Source organism: Papio anubis, unplaced genomic scaffold (assembly GCF_008728515.1).
Source record: "Papio anubis isolate 15944 unplaced genomic scaffold, Panubis1.0 scaffold239, whole genome shotgun sequence".
Taxonomy (NCBI): domain Eukaryota; kingdom Metazoa; phylum Chordata; class Mammalia; order Primates; family Cercopithecidae; genus Papio; species Papio anubis.
In genome coordinates this window covers 75,872-96,280 of record NW_022162448.1, presented here as the reverse complement: position 1 = coordinate 96,280, position 20,409 = coordinate 75,872, and the positions used below count along the sequence as shown (strand labels likewise).

At 33.5% G+C, this 20,409-nt stretch overlaps 1 protein-coding gene across 1 annotated transcript in view; it reads left to right on the top strand.

Moving 5' to 3' along the window:
• LOC116272873 (leucine zipper protein 2-like) overlaps positions 1 to 11,363 on the top strand; it is a 29,607-nt gene extending 18,244 nt beyond the window's left edge. The window contains exons 2-3 of the mRNA XM_031661724.1: positions 8,526 to 8,603; positions 9,431 to 11,363. Of these exons, the coding sequence (XP_031517584.1) occupies positions 8,526 to 8,603; positions 9,431 to 9,535 (183 nt within the window). The 3' untranslated portion in view covers positions 9,536 to 11,363. The remainder of the gene's footprint in view (positions 1 to 8,525; positions 8,604 to 9,430) is intronic.
• The last annotated feature ends 9,046 nt before the right edge of the window (positions 11,364 to 20,409 follow it).

The following is a 20,409-nucleotide window of genomic DNA, read 5'->3' as shown; positions in this document are numbered from 1 at the left end:
TATACACCATGGAATACTATGCAGCCATAAAAAGGATGAGTTCATGTCCTTTGCAGGAACATGGATGAAGTTGGAAGCTATCATTCTCAGCAAATTATCACAAGGACAGAAAATCAAAAACCACATGTTCTCACTCATAAGTGGAAGTTGAGCAATGAGAACACATGGACACAGGGAGGGGAACATCACACACTTGGACCTGTTGTGGGGTGGCATCTATGGGAGGGATAGCATTAGGAGAAATAGCTAATGTAGATGACGAATTTATGGGTGCAGCAAACCACTATGGCACGTGTATACCTATCTAACAAACATGGACAGTCTGTACATGTACCCCAGAAGTTACAGTATGATAAAAAATAAAATAAAAAAATGAACTTTTATGCATTTTTCTTTCAGTTTTATAATTTAATTTAGTAATAGAGTCATGAAATAATCTTTGGAACTCTAACTCCAAATATTTGAGTATTAAAACTTAACTTCTAACAAAAGTAGCCAAGTTTCAACTTCTTGTCAGCCATGTGGGAGAAGAAAAATGATGCTGCCTTGACAAGATCTGGAAGTCAGAGAGGGATACTTATAAAAATCATATAGATTACAAATCTTTCACTGGAGGAAGAGAGTCGTACTGATGACATGTTTGGACAAGTATTGTATGTAATGATCACTGTAGAGTGCTGTTCATAAATCTCTTTAGATTCCAACATAGAGGAAGCATTGACTTCTTAGAAACATAGGCATGTTACTGCAGGATATTTACAATGTAATTGTCACTTAATGTCTGCCAGATTCAGTGTAAACATTGCTGCTTGAGCTACCTCAGAGTTCCTGAACTGTACCTACTCTACTCTCAGTATTTCCCATTTCAGCTTACCTCAAAATTGCTACCTTTGATGCATCTCCCTCACTTACAGAATGTTTACTTCTGCTTTTTTGTCCTCATGACTTTACCTCAAAAAACTTTATTCATCACTCAAGCCTCAGTTCCTCCTTCATGAAGAAATCAATGATTGCCCTAATTAGCCATGAGTGATATTGTCTTCTTTTCTGGATAATACATCTCAGTGATTCATCAGGCCCAAATGTGTACCAACCATTTACTTAGGGATCTTGGTAGAATATTGCAAAAGTATATTATGAGAAACATTTTTTGGTTTTGTCACAAACTGTCTTGTTACCTGAGACTGCAACCTGTGAGGTGCTGTCAAAATCTAAAATATTGTATAGTTAAATAATAAAATGGGAGAAAGAAAATATGAATCTTTGCAAGATCCCAAATTTGCAGCAAGAGACTTTGCCTCAATTGTAACAGCAATAGCTTTATGACTTTGAGGATGTTATGTAGCTCTGTTAATCTTGTTGTCCTCATGTGTAAAAAAGACAAAAATATCTGAGTATTGTTATGAGGATTAAATCACATGAAATATATATCAAATCAATTACAGCATCTGGTACATAACAGATACCTGATAAGTTATACTGTACTAATTCATAAATTAACATTTATTTATTTTCAATTTTCATACTCCAGCTACACATGCAACACCTGGAAATAATAACAACTTTGATCACTTGAGCATGTTATCCCAGTAGGTAATACACAATATATGTATTTTATGTATATATTAGTTTGTACACCCACACACACAGTATGTCAGGCAATTATAAATTATAAATCACCTGGCAGTATGTGTGTGTAGGTGTATAAACTAATATATACATAAAATAGCAGAAAATATATATTCTGAAAAAAATTAATAAAGGAAAATAAAAAGTGATGGTATACATGTCTATATGTCAATATCTAAAATCTAAAATAATATCTAATATCTAATATCTAAAATTGCATACCTATGCAAACATCCAAATGGGAATCTACTCACTTAAGGATTCAGTTGAATGAGAACTAAAGTGATTAGATAATAAAACATTAAGAGAAGAGCATTAAGAAACACAGAATTTTAAGAAATGAAAGAGCCAGCAGTATATGTAGCAAAAAGAAGTTAAGGAGAAAGACAAATGAGGAAAAGATTAACTTATCCTTTCACCTAAATTTATCTATATATTATGTTCACAAAATTATTTAAATATTACCTATCTCCCAGAAGTGTATTTGTTTACAAATTATCCAGTGTCCACCTTCAAAAAATGTGGAGCCAGTAAATAGACTGCAGTTTAATAATCAAAGCAAAGGCAAAGCAAAAATAAGATATTTATTATCTTTCTAGGTTCAACTGACAAACCAAGTCCATCTAGATAATCTCCATTTCTATTAAAATGCCAACCAACTACCTGATCACAGGAGTTATATATACCATCATATTCATAGGGTCTGCCTGTGAGAACCTTTGAAGAGGAGGGTGTTATATAATGTTTGCACACCAGCGGATGAGAAACATGGGGACTATCTTAGAATCCTGCCTGTCAAAATATCCCAGTTAAGTCCATAACTAGCATTTGAAATTTTTAGAATATGTGTTGTAAAATAATTTTTTCCATAGATTAAACAATTTAAAGATCATATGTTTCAGATATGTAATTTCATATATAAGTTTGATAATAATGGCATTGTGAGTGACTATGAATGGTGTGTGTGTATATGTGGGTGTGTGTGTGTTACTGAAGACTAAAGTTATAAATTGCCTGACAAAATTAAAAAGAATAAACTTTCCTACTGCCCTTCAAACTTTTCTATTTCCCTTCAAACTTTCCTATTGCCCTTCAGTTCACATCATGGAAAGTTTCCCTTCTTTTGAATCACCTTTAGTTGTGACCTTGAAGTTTTTTCTTGTGGCAGGGTCCAAAAATTCCACTGATGAAACACAGAGCCCTATTCATGTAAACTGACACTGAACCATTCAGGTAAAACAGATGTGTATATCTTACATTTTCAGCACAATTAACAATGGCCATGTCATGCAATTTTATAAGTTATGAACCTACTGAGGTATGATCAATGTGTTTTATGAAACATACCTCTTTTGTATCCTGATATCACTTGACACAGTTATAATCTATAGTAAATATGTAAACAGCAATTAAGTTGAAACAGAATTATCATCCTTAATTTACTTCACATATATTTATGTGTCTATTTTACATGTTAAATCACACATGATGGAAAAGCATATAAACTTAAAAGCAATGGAAAGAAAAAAAATGTAACTGGTTTTAGGCACCTGAAATAATTAAACAAATGATTCTTATGCATCTAAAATATGTCACGCAAATACACTAACATATTGAATTTATGTTTAAAATGTATAGAAATTGTGTGTGATGTATATTAATATCCCTATTTTCAGTTGATGAAATTAAAGTCCAAAGAGGTTGCAGAACTTCCCCTGATAGATAATTAGTAGGTGAAAGAACTGGAGCTTGAACATAGATATGCCTGACCTCAAAGCCTGTGCTCTCATCTTACAGAGGTTACCTGCAGGCATCTTCCAACATTATACTTAAATCTCTCTGATACTCTCTTTTATATGTTCTTGTTTATGTATGTATTTATGCTTTCTCCACTAGAATATAACCTCCACTGACATCAAAGTCCTTGACTGTTTTTATTGTTCTATTTTCTGTCAGTGCCTGACTCATAATAGAAACTCAGTAAATGTTTGTGGAATGAATGATTAAAGTATAGAACCATTTTAGAAGCTCAATTTGACTGTCAGTGTTGAGGCAATTTAAGGATAACAAAGATAATTTATTAGATTGTCTAGGTTTCATTTGTGTGGCCATAAAGGGAAAAACAAAATTATATTTGCATAAGCAAAAGTTATTGCAATAGTTGTCTAAAAAATTATATTTACTCTTTAGATAACATTGGCTACTCTCTTTAGATCTTAGCTATAGTTGCAGTAAATGCCTGTTTTCTCTCAGTGACCCCACCTCTTACTGTGTAATGTAGCGTAGCTTTTTTGAATGAAGAGGTTTTCTTTTAAGAATTAAATTCTGTTGTTTCCAAGGGAACTTCCCTAGAAGTAAGTCCATTGGTTTAATTCTATATTCAGTGATTCACATTATAACTCTAAACCCATGTTTTATTGGATAAATCTTTAAATATATAAACACAATTTGGTATCATCTTGAAACCTATATTTTCTCAAACATTTTTTCTTTCCAAAGCAAAACATTAGTATCAAAAATTTGTTGCAGAATCAGGAGGATCAGAGAGACCTTGGGATACAGCAGGATCTTTATTGAGTGCACTCAGACCCAGTAGATTTAACATACAAACACTAGGCCCAGAACAACGACAGCACTTGACTTTTATACACACTTTAAAAAGAGGGTGGGCTAACTTGAAGCAAGCTTACAGTTACAGTTGAGCAAAAACAAGGATACAGAGGCAGAACAATTAATTAAATTGTGACAAGTTCATAACTTAGGATTACACATGACCATTGCCAAGCAAACCAGATGTCTGTTATCTTGGTTTTGCTTTAAAGAGCCTTGCACTGGTTTATCTTATAACCTTCACTATGGTGCCTAGACAGCTGTAGTTCAGGCCTGCTCAGGCTTCATGTGACATTCTCTGTACTTTTTACATAAACAAAATACTTGAAGTTACTAGTTACAGAGAACAAGAATCTATAAACTCATATTATAAAACAAAGGAAAATTTGTTTTTTTTCTCGCTATGTTGAGAGAGTGCTGGGAGAGTCTCCAGAGCACATTCCTTTGTGTCCTGGCTTCTTAGATAGTATTATCAAGACGTTCCCTGGGTCTGGGCTGTGCCTGTTGCTGTGTCTCAAACAAGTTAGCCTAATACAGGAAAGCTTATTTCTCTTTTTAATTTTGTTTTTTTTTTCTTTCTTTAATTTCCCACCTAATTTTTTTTTTGTTATATTTTACCTTCATTGTTAAAGAGAAGCATTAGTAAGAAATGTTTTGCAGTACCTCTACTCAGCACTTTCTTTATTTCCTTTCCTTCTCTTCTCTCTACCTTTCCTCTTATTTTTCTATATTTGGTAATTGCATCGCTGTTGATTCTGTGACATAAAATAATGTCAGTATCAACTGATCATAAGTATTGTTTTGTAATCATTAATGATAGTGATAACAATAATCAAATGAGGAGAAAGAAAAGGAGTGATTACTATTTGTTAATCTATGCTGAATACTTGTTTATGTTTTCTTATTTTACCCTTAAATCAACTCCATAAAGAAATAGATCCATTTTACAGCCAAAGAACCTGAAGCCCAGAGAAAAATAACTTGGTCATCAATGGATAAGTATCAGAGCTAAAACATAAACCAAAGTCTACTTCACTCCAAAGCACTTTTAACCAATAGTCAAAACTACTTTTATACTACAGTGTTGGTAATGGGCCAAATTTGTCCTGCCTTCCTTCACAACAGTTCTCTGGAATTTTTGATATTCCAGGGCCTATTTGCAACAGAGTGAGGGAACTCTATGAGAAACCCACCCTTTGTGTCTCACCAAATTGAGCTCTATTTCAGCAAAGGTTTAAGTGTAGTAAAAGGCTTTATTAAAGCACAAAACCTATGCAGTATAGTACTGTGGCCTTATCTCTGGTGTGTCTCTGAGACTCACTAACAATTTTATGAACCATCTTATGAAATTTCCACAATGCCTGTGAAGCACAGAAAGAGTAAATTTAAAGATACTATTCATTATGAGATAAAAGTATCAAAAAAGCTACAGCTGTCTTCTAGCCACAAAATATTTTCTTTAATGTTGAAATGTAGTAGGTTTTCATTGTTCAGATGATCAAAGACTTATCTCAAATAGTTGGTTGTGCTAACATTAATGAAATATATTCCATAGCAAATCCCATAGTGTCTTCCTCATGACAATGACCTCAGTGAAGCTTTATTCATAAAGAGTTTTAAGTCAAAGATATTCAAGAAATATGTACATTATATCTCCTTCTTAGAGATTTATAACATATTGTGCATTATGAAGTGAATATCAAATTTCATAGGTACATTTGAATTGCTAGCATGCCGATTAAAAATGCAAACCCCATATTTGTAGGACAGAATTATCACCCTGGAGTGGTTTTTTAGCAGTCATCTCCTGTGATTATGTGATCAGATCATTCAAGATCAAAACTTTAAGATATTGTATGTTGAGGTTTCTGAGAAGAACTACAATAAATACAACTGTTTAATGTTGAAATCAATTTTTCCCTAAACTTAAATGACATGAACTCCACTCTTACCAAGTGCATTTTGGGAAATCCTACACTATTCAAATGACTTTCTCTATGAACTACATTTTTTGAGCTTGATTTTTTACAATTAGTTAATTTTCCAAAGGGTAAATGCAAGAATAATAAAAACAACAGCCAGTTGGTTTATTACAGCAAAACAGAGTAATTATAATATTCCTAGAGAAATGTGAGGCTCCAATTATAAATTATACCACAAGAAAAAAATAAAAATATTTTTCCTTAGGCAGGGTAGAAGACTCCTCTATGTATATAAAGGAATACATAATATTTAGAATACTTAAAAAATATTTAGAATTAGGTAGTTTAAAAGTATTTAGAATAAGCTAGTTAAGAATTCAGCTATTTTTAGTCTTATAGTGACAATCTCACTTTTTCTGTATACTGTAGGCTTATTTAGAAGAACCAATTGTGTATAAAATGTGCCTAAATATGGCCAAAGAAAGCAGGCATTTGTGAAAATTGCTGCAGCACACCAACATGGCACATGTATACATATGTAACAAACCTGCATGTTGTGCACATGTACCGTAGAACATAAAGTATAATAAAAAAAAAAAAAAGAAAATTCTAAAGTATTGAACTATTACATGGCCAATATTTTAAAATTATTTATTATTTATTTAGAGATTACATATCGACCACTTTTTGGTAGGCATCTAGCTGTGATCTAGTGGCGATAAATGTTGTCTCTGTCTTAAAGTTATTCACAATATATTGGGGAGGCAGGCATGATTACATATATAAAAACAACGGTAAGTGCTAAAGTTGTTATAAGCATTACTTTTACAGCCCAGAAGGGTGACTGAGTCTGTCTAGCAGTAGAAAAGATGAAATATGGCAGAAATGAGTAGTTGGTTTTCAGGGGCCTGCAGTGAAGGAAGTGGGGTAGCACACACATGGGCAAAGAAATGTACAGATACATGGTTTGTGTTCAATTAAGAGCAATATAATATGAGAATAGAGGGAGCATGTAAAATAACCTTTAAAATCTGAATTAGAGTAGGTTTAATCTTCTGTAGGCCTTTTTATCTTCTACTCAGAATTTTCAGAGTTTAAAGTCAATTTAGCTCTCTATCCCCTGGTTCATTGCTTGGAAAGAAACTTATTTTTTTGATATCAGTGGGCCAGTGGTCTTGAATTTTATATATAATTATATATATATATATTCTTTTTTGATACAGGATCTCATTCTGTAGCCCAGGTTGGAGTGCAGTGGCATGATCACAGCTCATTGCAGCCTCAACCTCCCAGGCAGAGGTGATCTTCCCCCTTCAGCCTCCCAGGTAGCTGGGACCACAGGCATGTGCCACCACCACACCCAGCTGCTTTTGCTTTTGTTTTTGGAAAGAGGATGTTTCACCATGTTGCCCAGGCTGGTCTCAAACTCCCGGGCTTAAGCAATCCACCCACCTCAGCCTTGCAAAGTGCTGCAATTACAAGTGTGAACCATTTCACCTGGCCTAGTGTTCACAAATTATTAAACTGTTAGGCTCTGTCTTGCACATGGAAAAGATTATGAGAAATCTAACACACACACACACACACAAATGCAGATTCTTACACCACGTATGTTGCTGTTAATTTAAAAGTATGTATATAATAAAGAAGAAGAAAGACAGGAAGAGAGGAAGGAGGAAAATTATCAGTAAGTGAAAAAAGGAAGGAAGAGAGGAGGGAGGGAGAGGGGAGGGAGGGAGGATTGAATATTTTAACCCTGGTTAAAATGGAAGTGAAGCCCAAGTGGATCTTTTTTTTTTTTTTTTTTCATTGCTAACACTTCATCTTCCTTTAAACTGTTGAAGCTAATAAGTAAGATCAGATATTCTGGCCAGTAAAATTCCTGGGATCTTAGTTCCAGAAATATTATCTTTCAAAAAAGATGATGAGGATTTTATGCAAGACAGATTGGTGGTCATATTAGTTACATTGCTTCCTAGCTTGCAATATTGATGTTCCTACAGGCACTCAAATAATTGACATGTATGAATCACAGAGTCTGGATTCATTGCAGATATAGTAGTTTTATAATCTTTTACTTCTTTTTAAATGTTTTCCAGGGAAATAATTTTCCACTGGAATCGTACTTCTTTGTAGTAGCTGACTGCCATAAGCACCACTGTGATCCCCACACCAGCCAGGAATGTTTGATCTCTCCTTGAAATCCCACTGCTGTGGTGAAGATTTTTGTCCGAAGCTTTTGATTTTTCAGTATGGATCAAAGTGATAGAATCTTCTCAACAGGAAGAATTCAAGAGAGTGTTTTTACCCCCCCGCTTTCTTTATTTAACTTCACTGATGTATTTTCAATTACTATTTTTGTAGGAAGGCAGAACCTGTTCAATGACGCACAAAGAAAGTCCTCCAAGTAATGCCACTGCAGAAACTGAGCCTATCCCACAGGTATGTGTTTGTTTTATTTTGATTATGTCAAAAAGCACTTCTTGAATCCATTGTATTTAACATTCTTCTCTCTTGCTCTAGCTGGGGCAGGATGTTGTACTTGCTAATACTATATAGCTAATACTATATACTATATAGTGTCTTCACCTGGTGCCCCTGGGCTTTTCCAAGGCTGCTCTGCTTTCTACTAAGCTTTTGGCTTGACTATGTGAGGCCTTCAGAAGGTCAAGGGAGAAGGGAGTTCTCCCTCACTTGCACCCTCCCTCTCACAGACCAGGAAATAAAACAAAAATAAACAAGGATGATCAAACAGGCCTATATTTCTTTTTGGACAAAGTAGATTAAAGAGGATTTGAGGAAGCAGACGAGGTGAAAAGAAGTACATATTGCTTACAAAAGCAAACAAAATAAACACAAGTCGAGAGCTTAATTCTGAATTTTTATTTGTAATTTATTATACTTGACCAAAAATATTGTATCATTGACATTCTTAATATTTATTTCACTTAATACTAAAATGTTGAGTTAGATATAACTTATTCTCAAACTTTGAATTAGATTAAAACAGAATTGAATGGTTTGGGCAAAGTTTTCTCAAAATAGTTTTTGAAACATTTTGCTCTTTTTAGACAAAATATTGTTTTGTAGTTTTATGGAATATAATTAACATCTTTACATTTGTTTCATTTCTGTCCAGTGTTCATTTTCTCTAAGGTATTTGTTGAGATCTATGAATTTTCATTCTTATTCTGTTAGACTTTTCAATTTTTACCTTAACATGTATTTATTTTGATTCTTTTAATTGTCTTTTCTGTATTGTTTAACAGAAATTGCAAATGCCTCCTTGTTCTGAATGTGAGGTGAAAAAAGCCCCAGAAAAACCATTGACCAGCTTTGAAGGGATGGCAGCTAGAGAAGAAAAAATACTGTAAATACTAAGAAACTGTGTTAAAAACGTCCATTTGCTATTGTCTTCATACTCTTTTTAGACCACAAGCTTGATGGAAATACTAAGTTTCTAAAGCATGAAACTTTTTCACAATTTTATGTAACTTTATAAAGTAGTCTACAAATTTTCAAAGATTCCAGACCAATTATGATCCTTAAGCAATAACCTAATTGAAATGAATATCCACAGTCATAAAAATTTTGTTGTCATCGGTAAATTGCCCCATATAAATTGGTCTGGTTTAACTCAAATGCTATCTAACATGTAATTCTCCTGGTTCGTTTGGATATCTAGTACTTCTATGATGTAGTTACCAAAATCAACTGGAGGATAATAAAATATTGTGGGTTCTCAGCATTCTTAGAATCCAAATTACAATCATATCTATAAGGGTTTAGTCCACATGAGCCAACTGAAGTCACTTTCCTCAAGGTTGGAATTTGTGCCAACCTAAATACGTTGTTTCTTTGATGGTGTTTATTGCTATTGGTATTATTTTGAATTACTAACAATCATTTTGTCTAAACAATGCTAAGATAATTCTGGGTCAAGAATTTTGTCAGCTAACATAATTCATTAAGTATTTTTGGCATCATATAGACAAAATATTTGGATGAATGACTAAATTTCTGACAAGATTAAATATTTTGGCATTCTATAGACACATCTCTTATGTATGTCTACTGCAATTACTCCAAGTTAATAACCAAATTGTCTGAAATACTTGGCAGGATTTTTGGTATGAAGTTGGGTAGCGGAGTAGGGAATGAAGAGTGAGTTCTAAAATACAAATATGAAAGCAGGTAATACCTATTACAAAGCAGGGGTTTGATGAAAGTACAATAGCCATGTTGATTCAATAAACCCAGTTGCATATTTTTTGAAAACAAATGTGTTATTGAAATAAATCAATGGCAGTGTTAATCCTTAAGAGTTCTGATTTTCTATAGGAATATCACTAATCAAATAATTGCACTCATGAATAATTGGAAAGTAGCTCACAAGCAAGTGGAATTGACCCTTGAATAATTATCTGGTTAATAGGTTTCATAGGACATTCAAAGTTGCAGACTCAGTTAACGACTACAGTTAAGTTGTCTAAACTGAAAAATCATTTCTTTTGTTTAAAACCTTTTTGCAACTGTAGAATGCATATTAAACCATTGGTTTTACAGGATGGATCTGTCAAACCACAATATATACATTTGGATCAGTGTATCCTAGAAGATAATTAATAAAAATATATTAAAGGAAATGTGTAATCAATAGATGAACTTAGATTCTGAGATTTAATGGCATACCTCTGATCAAAATGGCATATTGAAATAGATTTAAAGTTTTGGAGAATTGGAAAATATCATTAGCTGTAAAAGTAACATTATCATGTATTTATGTAGCAATTCTATTTTCAGAATGGTTCAGTGTCATTTATTAGCACAGACAGATGCCAACCACAGTGGTTCAACTTAATGATTTTTTGATGATTCCGTGAAAACTTCATAATTTCTACATACTTTAAATTTTGAATTTTTGTTTTTTGTTTTTTTGGAGGGCTAGTGATACATGGTCCATGAGATATTCAACATTTTATTATAAAATAGGGTTTGTGTTAGACAATTTGCCCAACTGCAGGATGAGGTATATGTTCTGAGCACATTTAAGCAGGTTTAAGTTAGGGTGGGCTATGATTTTCCATAGGTTAGGTATCTTAAATGCATTTTAGACTTACAATGTTTTCAACTTTGGATTTGTTTATCTGTATGTAACCCTATTGTAAATCAAGGGGCATTTGCATTTTTCATAAAACCAGCTACCCAAGAAAAAAAGATAATTAGCTTTATGGATGATCTATAGAGCTTTCAGATGAAGTCACCAGGATAAAATAAAAGATCAAGGTCTGAAGTTTCTGCTGACTCCTTCATATTTCTAAAAATAATTTAATTATAGAAACTAGAATACTGCTAGTCTAGCAAGTCCTGTTCCTTGGAATTTTCCCACTGTGCTCAGTGGCCCTAACCATCTCCATAGTTTCATGACAGGGAAGCAGATCATTTATTTTTAATTTATATTCAGTCTCCCACCTCCACCCTGGGGCCCAACTTCCCTTGTAGGCCCTGTGGGTCCTATGGAAAGTTATTCACCATGTCATCTAGCACAGCATGTTTTGAAGCATCTTTGGAATGAAAAAAAAGGAGAATCAGGCTGTTATTTTCTGAAATTGTCATGAGAGATAACATGTTGAACGGTAAGAACTCAGGTTGATATTAATCACGTTTTTATCAAGCTTCATTTTAAAGTTGTTTATTTTCTCTATGTTCTAAATTTCTTTTATTAATTCCTGGCTTGATCAAGTGGGCTTTGGATCCATATGATTTTTTTTTTTTTTTTTTTTTGAAATGAAGTCTCACTCTTGTTACCCAGGCTGGACCGCAATGGTGCGATCTCGGCTCACTGCAAACTCTGCCTCCCGGGTTCAAGTGATTCTCCTGCCTCAGCCTCCCGAGTAGCTGGGATTACAGGTACCTGCCACCATGCCCGGCTAATTTTTATGTTTTTAGTAGAGACGGAGTTTCACCACGTTGGCCAGGCTGGTCTTGAACACCTGACCTCAGGCGATCCACCTGCCTCAACCTCCTCCCAAAGTGCTGGGATTATAGGTGTGAGCCACCGCACCCGGCCAATGTATTTTTTTCCTTTAAATATATATGGCATTATACATCCAGCAAAGTTTACTATGTTATATTCATTGCATCATTTGTTTTAAAAAACAAAAAGAAACTTGTAGCAGGAGACCTTTAAAAATATTTTTAGGAGTTCCTTTTAATAGCTAAGTTTGAGATTCTTTTTTAGTATATTCTATGACTGTACCTTAATGAATACATTTTATTTATCTCAGTTTCTAATTGCTTTAAAATATAATCAGATAAGTTAAAAATGTTTCTCTTACATTTGTGAATTTGTGTATGAGAAAGGGGCCATTTCTTACATCTTTTAATTAACAACTAAATAAACAGATATTGTTTTAAAGGAATTAACACTTAAATCCCAACCGTCCTTATATGGAATAAAATATCAACCTAAATGTTGATTATAGAGAGTATAATTCTATTATGTACCTGTAATGATAAGCAGTGAAAGATTACTTACATTTTGAAAAATATGTAATTGATTCTTATTAAGAAAAAAGATATTTTCCAATGGAATAACTTGTTTTAATAGAGATGCAACCAGAACCAACAATTGTATTTCTCTATAGTTATTTTAAAATAGTAATCAATGCTATGTATTTGATGTATTTGTTTCCAAATTAGAAATTTCTTTTAGCTTTGTGTTTTCTTTTATGTGCATTAAATATGTAAACTGAACCTGTTCCTAAAATGCATTAAATTTAAATGAGTGCTGTGTCTATCCAATGCCAAAATTCTCAGAAGAAAAGTGAATAATTCAGTCATTCATCTGGATGTGGTTTTCTGTGTAATCTCAAGTATCTGAATATTGAAAAAACTAGGTTGCTAACTTTTTTTCATTCCTTATGCAGATGTTTAGCATCATAGTGCTGTTTCAGATACAGATCTGTTTCATAAAATGTCCTCAATTACAAGTCTAAGACAGTTATATGTAAAGAAAATGTACTATTTTAGATGAGCAATGTGGATAACCGAACTAAAACAATATTTGTGAACTTTGCTATAATGAAATCTTTTATTTTTATAGCTCAGGTATTGTAATTAGCACTAATTGCAGCAGAGGCTGAAATAATTATTGACACCATAGCGTACCATAGAATAGGTTGAACTGGCCAGACCTAGAGAGTGAAGAAAACATATACTGTTTACTTAGGAGACATTTTCTTAGTCGTGTGTATAGTCCTAAACTTCCCCAAACTATGTGTTCATTTGGATTGTGTTATATAATATTAACAGTCGAATGATGAAGAATAAAAGATGCTGAAAGATGGCCTATTTTTGTTCAATAAAGATTGTTACAAGAATACAATGTATATTATCTTACATAAACTAATTGAAAAAGCAGATATGAACATTAAAAATGGTACTTGCTTCTGTGTATCAGGATCTAAGAACTTTTCTTAAATAGCATCTTGAAATTTTCTTTAATCCTTCTTTGCCGGTGCCCCCAAAATCTTTTATTTTGCATGTGCTTTCTTTAAAAAATATAGAGTTCCATGGTGACAGGGATTTTGTCTTTTTTTAATTTAAATTTTTATTTTTAATTTATGAATTATTATTGTGATATGTAATAGGTACAATGTGATGTATCTCTATATATGAACACACAAGTAGTGGAATGATTATATCAAGTTAATTAACATATCCATCACCTCACAAATTAATCTCAAGTGCTTAGAGCTAGCTGCCTCATAGAAGATGCTCAAACATTTGTTGAATAAATTAATTTAGATGCTGAAACAGCAAGGGAACAAGCAGGGGAGCAGCAAGGGAGCATGTATTGGCATGAGGACAGAGAACCATAAGAACCAAAAATAAGCATTTTGTTTTGTTTGCTGTGTTGTTTTGTTCTTAGACTATCTTTTTTTTTAACTTTTTTTTTTTTTTTTTTTTCCTGAAAGATTTAGCAATAGGCCTGTGGCTGGGACTTTCTAAGCAGAGTAGATAAGGCACTCCTGGGTAAATTTTGAAATGTAGGTCAATGCAATCAAAATATTTCACGTGGACTTTATGAGTCTTTAATTGACACCCACTTCTGACACACACTTGGACATGCACAGGTTACTTCTTTTAGCATTCGTTTCCTAACCTATTGGGTCTTAAGCAGTTGGCTTAAAACAGAGATTTTCTTCTACTTTCTGAAGAGACCTAGCCCTAACTCTTTAGTAGAAATAACTCTAGGGCTGCCGAGAGGTAAATGAATATCAAGAGGATAGGACTCTGGATTTTTTTTTTTTTTTTTTTTTGAGACAGAGTCTCACTCTGTCGCCCAGACTGGAGTGCAGTGGCGCGATCTCGGCTCACCACAAGCTCTGCCTCCCGGGTTCATGCCATTCTCCTGCCTCAGCCCCCCAAGTAGCTGGGACTACAGGCGCCTGCCACCATGCCCATTTTTTGTATTTTTAGTAGAGACAGGGTTTCACCTTGTTAGCCAGGATGGTCTCGATCTCCTGACCTGGTGATCTGCCCATCTCGGCCTTTCGAAGTGCTGAGATTACAGGCGTGAGCCACCGCACCCAGCCCAGGACTATGGATTCTATAATCCCTTCATCTTCAACTAAAATATTTATTATTTTACATAATTTATTTGTTGGGCTTATATAATGTGCATATACTTTTATTGGAGAAAGGGTGTCCAAGTCTAAAGTAATTTGAAAGTCACAGATCAAGAGGATCTCTATGATCCCTCCTTCCTATTTGTTCATTCAGTCAGCCATTCAATCATTCAATAAATATTCTTTGAGATTCTGATATGTGCCTGGCATTCTACTTGTTACTGAGGATCCAAATGTAAGCAAAAGTAATAGTTATGAATACCAGTATGTTTCAGTTACACCATTCATTCTTTTAGGTGATTTAAAAAAATGTATTAAATATTCTCAGGATTCTTTGAAATAGACATTACAGTTATCATTATTTCACAGTTGAGGAAATTGAGATAGAGAAGTAGCAATTAAATTACCCCAAATCATACAGCTAGTAAGAGGAAGAGGGGAGATATGGACCTGGAAATGAGTTACTGGAATCCATGCATTTAACAACTTCAACATGCAGGCTCTCCTGCAAAGACTGGGGCCCTGCCCTGATGGAATTTCAAGTTTTAAAAAAGAGAGACAATGATTAATGAAGGAAGCATACAGATAAATGCATTACCGCAACAAATACAAATGTGAGTTCTCTTTATAGCATACCATAGCATAGAGTCAGGAATATCTGAATGTCTTAGCTGTGCACAGGCTTGATGGAGAAAATGATATTAAGCTAATTTTAATAAAAATATGATGTTTGTATGGATGTTCAAACCTTCAAAAAGGAAATTTTCTGGTATGAGATACTAGCTAACAATATTTGAAAGTGCAAACTTGAATTCGCATAATTAGATATTTGCTAATTAGGGCTGTGCAAAAAAAGGAAAGCATCATATGGTAGAATCATTGCTTCCTATTTCCTGCAAGCTATAATATCTGGCTCTATTAGGTATAAATGATCCTGAAATGTAGGATTCTTCCATAAACCTTAATTTCTAGGGCTTAAACTTGTAGTATTCTCTCTCTCTCCCTCTCTTTGAAAAGCCCTGAGTTTAATATTAAAATTATTGATTGAAGTTGTCTGTAGAGTGGTTATAGCATTTGCATCATCAATCAGTGTGGTGTGAATGCATTTCCCTTTTCTCCCTTTCTTTTCTCTCCCACTCGTAAATTCCTTAATTATTTTGAGAACACCATTTCCTTTCTTGGCTTGTAGACACAATAGAATCTTGGGAAAAAACAGAATATATTTGTTCACAGAAAATCCAGGATGATTTGAAAGAAGCTCCTGGAAGAAGCGGTTGACCTCTATACCTGGTTAACTGCGGAATGAGCATGCCTTCCTGGGCCACATCTCTATCCAGGATGAGAACAAGAGAAGGCACCCTGTAGTGGGTCATGAGTAAAATGTGATGCTGACACTCGGGACATAAGAGTCACTAAGAATGACAAGTCTGGGTGATTTTGACAGATCTTGCTGAAGTAGATGGGTCATAAATAAAAATGAATTATTTACTAGATGTGTTTCCAGTCATTACTCATTGACCATGTAGGTGCTTTAATGAATATTAGCCGAATTAATAACTACAAGTTTGAAAAAGTATGTGATAGATGATAAATGTTCTTCAAATCATCAGAACTTGAGATCAGCTAGGTGTGTCCAAAAAGTAAATTAGATTATTAAGTTGACATAATTAATTCTAATACCCTTGAAAGAGAATACGCCTTCTCACGTTTTATTCTCTTTGGAGGAAAAACAGCCTGTTTGTAAGTATTCGACTTAATATGAGTAAGGGAATAAGAAGGTGGTTGAGGTTTGGGGCAGTATAAACACTGAGATACCCTCACTTTTTCCACGATGAATACATAGACTGGTTTTTGAATGAGGAATTAGAGCAGATCTTTCTCTACAACATTAAAAAACAACAACAACAACAACAACAACAAAAAAACACTCTGTCATTTCCTCTTTCATTATCACTTCATTTAGGGAGTTTGCACCTAAAGGCTTTTTGGTATTTGAGTCTCCAAATAAGTTTTAGATATTCCTATGATGCATTTGTTTTACCCATTGACATGACATCTATTAACTGAAACCTAATAACTTTTCATGTATGTTCCTATGGACAAATATGTGCATTGTTTGTGCTTGTGCATATTCTTGTTTGCATAGGCCTGTTGTAGGCATTATTATAGGAATTCCATACACATTTGTGCTCTCTGGCATTTGTACACATTCTTATTTGTGGATGGGTAAATTTAGCATATAACTAACCTCATATGTTCACATCTCTCCACATGGATGTACATGCCTTCATGATGTTCATTAATATTAATTCATCAAAATACACATACACTATATGTATATTTATGATATGTTATATGTGTTGAATACATTTCATATATAGATCAGTTGAGTACCTTTTTATACCCTGATTCCATTTACATGTTTCATAGTATTTGAACATAGGAATTCTAAGAGCATAGTAGGTAACTGCATATTTATAGTTAAGTGAGAGTCCAATGCTGTTGCAGTGAGCACACTGTGCTAATTCATGCTGTGGAAGTGAACACACTAAATTAGCATACCACTTCAGTTACTTGATAGGGTAGCCATCCTCAGTTCTCAAGTACAAAGGCTTGGTTCATATGCCTCTTTATGTTTTCTCATTCATCTACACTTAGACCTAGACCAGAGAGTTATATTTGGAGCTATTTGCTGGATGCACTAAAGCGGGGGATTCCTTTTGGCATGATTCTGCATGCATGTAACCTCAAATGGATTTTGTAGATGATCTTCATTGTTACCAAAACATTTTTTATTTGAGGAAAATTTTGCAAGTATTTACACTAGATAATATCCACTGTGACTATACTGGAACAAAGGTATTCTGATAGAGAAAAAAAAGAATGTAATCATAAGATCCAGGAAAGAGAGGTATTTTATTTATCTTAACTGATAAGAAGAGAATGTTCTAATGACAGGTATTTGCTGTAGAAGTTTCTAGGCATAGCTTACCCTGAAATCAATACACTTTTGAAAATGTCTGTTTATGAGGAAATACATTGCTAAGGTTTTGTCTTATTGTCTTTATAAAAAATAAAATTATGTTACTTTGTTTTCTGTGTTTTATTTGAAATTTGGGTGAATTACAATAAAATCCATGTTTATAATGTACAGAATAAAACACTAATTAATCCATGGTGGAATTGCTAAGGTTAATGGGCTTTTACTTAAGATGTGATGTGCTTTATATAATTTTATTTTCACAGATAAACAGAAGATAGATATGTCTGTTTGATTCAAATTATCTAGTTTCTATCAACTTCAACTTTACCAGGTGACCTGGTACATAATTCTTTTTTTCCAACACATCGTAAGATTTAATATCTCCTACTAGTCCATGAAATATGAATAAACAATGCAAACTCACAAATTATTTTTTCTAAAGGTTGATGCATGTACTTAGGCCAAAGGCTAGAGTGGATATTGTGGTGGTAGACTTTTAAATGAAATACTCAGAAGACTTCTTGAACTTGGCTCTCAATTCTGTGTCTTGAAATACACTATTTTAGGCCAGATTTTCTAAAGGTTACTTTGCTGCATACATATGTCTCAACCTTGAGGAGTGTACACATAACTGTCCATAGAAGTGGTAAAATATGTTTATAAGCAAATGCTTTGGAGGTAGACTGTTAGCATTACATTTTTAAATCAGTTTTTTATGTTTGTATTCTCAATTAGCTAATCTCTGTGTGTTTCAGTGCTTCCATCAGTAGATTGGGAATAATAAGATAGCATACCTCAAGATAGTAACTATTTCATTTAAATATTAAATGAGATTATATGAATAAGACACGCAGTAAACATTTAATAAATGATCATTATTTATGTTTTAAGGGTATTTACACATATAGGAATGCATTTGCAAATGCATAATAAGAAAATTATCATGCATTTGGAATTGGATATGTGTTCAGTCTGTGTGTGTGTGTGTGTGTGTGTGTGTGTGTTGGAGGGTGTCTATATGTAGTGAGCAGGAGATATGATGTGTCTTATTTCTAAAGAAATTATATTAATGTTTATTATCTAAAGTAAAAGACTGGAGTTATCTAGTTATACTTATGTTGAACTCATATTTCTTAAGAGTAAAGAGCTAAGATATGATGATAATCTTCTTAAAATCCCTGAGTAGTAGCATGAAGTGACTCTCCATCTTATATACTCAATATTGTCACACTTTTTTTTTCTTCTAAAAACATCTAATTTTGTCTCCTGTTGTGAGTCACAAATACTAATTAGGAGAACAGAATTCTGTTTACTTCTTTCCCAAGATTTTATAAGAATGTTTCATTTCCTTTACCTTCCGGCATAAATTATTTTCTAAATTTTGTTTTCTTATCTAATCTTAAGTGATAATAAATAACATCTGTGGAAAAATGACAAATTGATTTATCCTTATTTGCAATGATATAATTTTAGTAAGATGTAGTATAGGCTATAATCTAAAGTGATTTGCAACAGTTCATTCTAGAAATTGAGTAGATATAGAAATAAAAATGTTATAAGATTTAATGATATTTTTATTGAATAGAAAATTCCAAATTGTTTTTTTGCTTTCCAAGTTTTAAACATGCATTGGTCTAGTACTAATTCTACAGAGACCTTTAAAACACTAATAAAACATTAATCAAAACCAAGCTTCATTTCAGGTTTTATGGTGGAAATAATTTTACACACATTCATTACTTTTTGAAATGAGATTCTGATTCTCAATAGGGAAATAGAAGCATCAATTTTCCTTTTCAATTTTTCTTCATCCCTACTTCAAAGCCTCATGGACTTCTTTATGCTTTCCCTTTTTCCCATTTTTTCTTTATTAAAGAAAAATGTGTGAAAAGACTTCTTCCGGATATGCCCGGAAATTCTTTTTGAGAGTGTAAATGAGATGAGGTCTTTGTGGAACTGAAAGCCCCCAGAAAGTTTGAGATTTATATATCCAATATACTTTTTAAATACAAAGTTTTTACACTTTTGAACTACCCTAATATTCTGCTCAACTGTCACTCTGTGACACCTTTGTCCATGCAGTCTATTCACCACATGGTGTCCATACTGATTCAAAAAAAAAAAAAAAAGTTACATCATGACAATCCACTGTTTAAAATTATCAAATGGTTTCTAATCTCATGAGAACTATGCTTAAAATAATGAAATCCTCATCATGGCCTACCAGGCCATACTGTGCTTGACTTCTCTCTCGGCCTCATTTTCTGCCACTCTCCCAATGGTTTATTTTCCTCTAAGTACACTGGCCTCCTTGCTGTACCTTACATTTGCTGAAAAGCTCTTATTTCAGGGTCTTAGTACTTGCACACTGACTGGGATGCTGTTTCTTTAAATATTTATGCAGCTTACCCTTCTCTGTTCTCTACTGAAATGTCACTGCATAAGAAGGATTATTCTTGATTATTTAAAATGGCACCATTATCCCCACCACTCTGCCCTTACTTTGTTTAAAATTACTTTGTGGCATTACGTCATATATAATGACATGGCAACTTTTAGCAAAATAAATTCATTTTTACAGTAGATTGGTTTGCCAGATTAAGAATGCAATCACCCCAATACTTTAGGTGAC